At 47.0% G+C, this 3,543-nt stretch overlaps 1 protein-coding gene across 1 annotated transcript; it reads right to left on the bottom strand.

The window, feature by feature from the left end:
• Nucleotides 1–2,070: 2,070 nt before the first annotated feature.
• On the bottom strand, nt 2,071–3,000 carry olig4 (oligodendrocyte transcription factor 4). Its single transcript, XM_024296164.2, has one exon. It carries the CDS (start codon nt 2,865–2,867, stop codon nt 2,103–2,105), a length of 765 nt encoding a protein of 254 aa, XP_024151932.1. The 5' UTR covers nt 2,868–3,000; the 3' UTR covers nt 2,071–2,102.
• Nucleotides 3,001–3,543: the final 543 nt, after the last annotated feature.

The following is a 3,543-nucleotide window of genomic DNA, read 5'->3' as shown; positions in this document are numbered from 1 at the left end:
TTGTTTTATTGTTATTATTCATAATGCATTTATATCAAAAAATATCATATTTATTAAAAAATATTTTTCTCTTAGCAGTAGATGATAATATGTTGAAAACTATTTTTGTTTCTTCCAGTCTTACAATTTTCTAAAGATATTTCTTCATGATTTTAAGAGGAAATAGGTTCAAATATCTCTCGTAAAATTCAGTTTTAAGTCCTAATTTTTAAGGACGCATTTTGTTTTATATCTGCGGACACCTTGTTTTTATTTTTAATCCTTAAAATATTCCACAACGCCACAAGTTGGCTGATTTTGCAAAATGCATTAGATGCAATTAGAAAATTAACCTTAGGTGGTATATTTTTAAGACTTATTTTGAAAGGACAACCTTAAAACAAATGTTTCTTTCCACTCCAAATGCTTCACAGTGTGTCACTTTTAGACTTTTAAAAAATTTGACGTCCTGCCACTGCTGGTGAGCATATGTGAAGGATCTCTGTGTTGATGGCAGCAGCTGACCGTAATAGTACACAGAGGACACGTCCATATTGTATGATTTAAGAAGCATATCCATTACACACCGCAGTCATCACACCTACTCCCACACATGCCCCCTCCGGACTGCCGATGCCACTTTGTGGGTTAACACCATCTGGTGCAGATCAGGAAACACCAGCTTTGCACAAGTTGGTGTCTCTAATTATCCATCTTCACCAAAAGGGAGGCCAATCCCCACTAATCTCTACAATGTGTTCTGCTTCCCATTTCCACCTGTGCCCCAAGAAAGGGGAGGGCGGATTGGAGCAGGAGGGGTGTCTGCGTCAAGGGACCAGGGACCAGGTGATGCTGCTCCCCACGACAGAACAGGGTGTGGATGGCAGCTGCCTCCCCCTACTGAGACATCCCACAGCTGACAATCCCCCCGCACTGACAGCAGCTCTTTACAGTGTCAATAGCCTCATATATTAGAGCTAACCGCCTTTGTGGTGAGCAAGGGTGTCAGGCCTTTTGGCCCGACAGCGCTTGTTACCATGATGAAACGCTGATGTAGGAGGGGGGGTCTGGGTCCCAGGCACGAGAGCTCGGACTCCCCCTGCCTTTGTGTCCCACGCATGGCTATTGTTCAACCCCATTCAGTGCTCTCAAGAGGAGGAGGGGGGGTGAGAAGGGAGGTGGGTGAGAATGAGTTACATCTCTTCATTTCTCCCCTGATCTGCAAGTCATCTGTCAGCCGTGGGAGGATAAGCATGTATTTTACACGCTTGATTTGTTGCTAAGTGAAGGCCGGCTATTGCTGACTTGTTTCGCTAAATCACGTTCATGGTGATCCGTGTGCATTGTGCACACACAATAATTGTTCTATGCATCTTACAGAACAGCTAAAATGTCTTTTTCATTCTAAAAACTAACATTAAAGTCTACATCCGGAATGTTCGGAGGACATTTTAATGTTTTTTTTTGTCTTTTGTGCGCCCACAGCCACCATCATATCAGACAGTGACAAATGGCCGGCCCACAGCGGAGGACATGGCCGCGTCCCTCGCCTGTGTCAGACAAAAAGTGACGCGCCTTGCTGGCGCCTGTGTCGTCCTTTCATCTCCTACACCCCGTTGAGGTGAAGATGGATGGTTCCCTGGCTCCAGAACGCCACATTCGGCTTCTGTGCTGATGCATTGTTTCAGCCTCCTGTCCCTCTTCGGCTCCTCAGTCCAAGCTGTTTAGCAGCTAATGACAGCCTGCCTTAAAATCCTATTTTGTTACCAATTAAATACTAAGGTTTTGATTGAAAACCTAGCCGTGAAATCTTGCAAATTTTGCATTATATATCTAAAATAGTTTGTTCAAATTCATGAAGAAAGCACAAAACTTTGTTTTTTATTTTAAAAACTTTAATTTAGGAAAATAGAAATCCTTCACAATGTTGTTCACATTTTCATCACCACAGATATCAGATAAGTTACAAACTTTACTACTTTGGTAAAAATCCTCATGATATTTAAAATATTGTAACTCAGAAAATAATATAAAACGAGCAGCAGCAGTTTGAATGTACAGCATTTACACTTTATATCAGTTTTGTCCATTTAATCCGAACTGTTGGGTTCAGTTCTCTGAGGTCACTTGTTCATAGACAAGCTGTGCAACGTGGAGGTAGTGGTGGGCAGAGGCTGGCAGAGTGTGCACGGGCACGGCATCCCGGGGAAGTGCCTGTAGGAGGTGCTCAGGTGGAGCGGCTCCTTCAGGAGGCCCTGAAGTGGAGCGTGGAACCCAAGAAAGCTGGCTGATGGAGGGGAGTGTGGCGCCGCAGCTAAAGAGGTGGAAGGTGAGTGGTGCTGCAGGGCAGCAGGTGTGCTGCCCACCAGAGGATGCAGGGACTGGGCCAGAGGATGCAGCGAGAGTTGGGCAGACGTGGCTGTGGTGGGAATCGTGGGGCGGTTCTGGGCAGCCGCGCCGCCTCCATAGACGTCCCCGACCAGTTTCCTCATTTCCTCCAAGGAGCTGGACAGCATGAGGATGTAGTTGCGCGCCAGCAGCAAAGTGGAGATCTTGGACAGCTTGCGGACCGAGGGTCCGTGAGCGTACGGCATGACCTCCCGCAGGCCGTCCATGGCCTGGTTCAAGTCGTGCATCCTTTTCCTTTCCCGGCTGTTGACCTTCAGCCTCAGGTCCTGCATCTCCTCTTTGCTCAGCTCAGATCTGTTTTTGTTCTTCCCGGCGCCGCCGCAGTGCTCCATCCTGCTGTGACCCGCTTGGCTGTCGGCTGCGTCGTCACTGCAGTATTTCTGGAACATCTTGTTGGAGAAGAACCTTCCAGGAGAGTCGTCCACCACCAGGTCCGGGGAGGAGGAGCGGCTGCACGTGGAACCAGCATCGGAATCCATTTCGAACGTTTGCGACAAAAATCAGACCCCAAAAAAGTAAATATATGAAGGATGACTTTATCTAGGCGGAAGTTCCACAAACAGCCACACTGAGCGCGCTCAGTCAGTCCAGGCAGATGTTAAGTCCGTCACTCGGAGTGAGTCTCTGAACTGTCACCTCACGGGCCCACTGGGGTGTATTTATATTGCCGACTCAACAAAGGAACAATAAGCTGCATAATGAGACATTTAGGGCTCCAGCCAATTGCAGAAGGGACACACTTTCGGCCCCCTCTAACACCTCCTTCACGTAGCCCCCACTTCACCTTTCCACACCCCCTTTAATTCGCTGATGAAGCCCTCAAAGCATGAGGATGCTCCCCTCTTCTGAACCGTACATTCAGGATGTTAAAAAGTCACTCAAGCCCGTCGGTACGGGGACAATATCTTTTCTTGCAGACTGCAAAATAAAGTGAAAGTATGAGAGCTAATCAGCTCAACAGGGCCCTGCTTTACTCCTTCTGTGACACCAGATAGACGATGCCTTCAAGGTCTTATTTACATACGGTATCCATGAGACGCTCTAGGGAAAGGCATGAAGCTCCATCTGAGGTGCTTAGACATGTAAAGAGCGGCATTAAAAGCAGACTAAGTACAATCCAGCATGCAGCTTAAGACAAAAAGGGTCAGACATATT

Source organism: Oryzias melastigma, linkage group LG3 (assembly GCF_002922805.2).
Source record: "Oryzias melastigma strain HK-1 linkage group LG3, ASM292280v2, whole genome shotgun sequence".
Taxonomy (NCBI): domain Eukaryota; kingdom Metazoa; phylum Chordata; class Actinopteri; order Beloniformes; family Adrianichthyidae; genus Oryzias; species Oryzias melastigma.
Note: the sequence above shows the minus strand (reverse complement) of the source record. Positions and strands in the feature narration are given on the sequence as shown.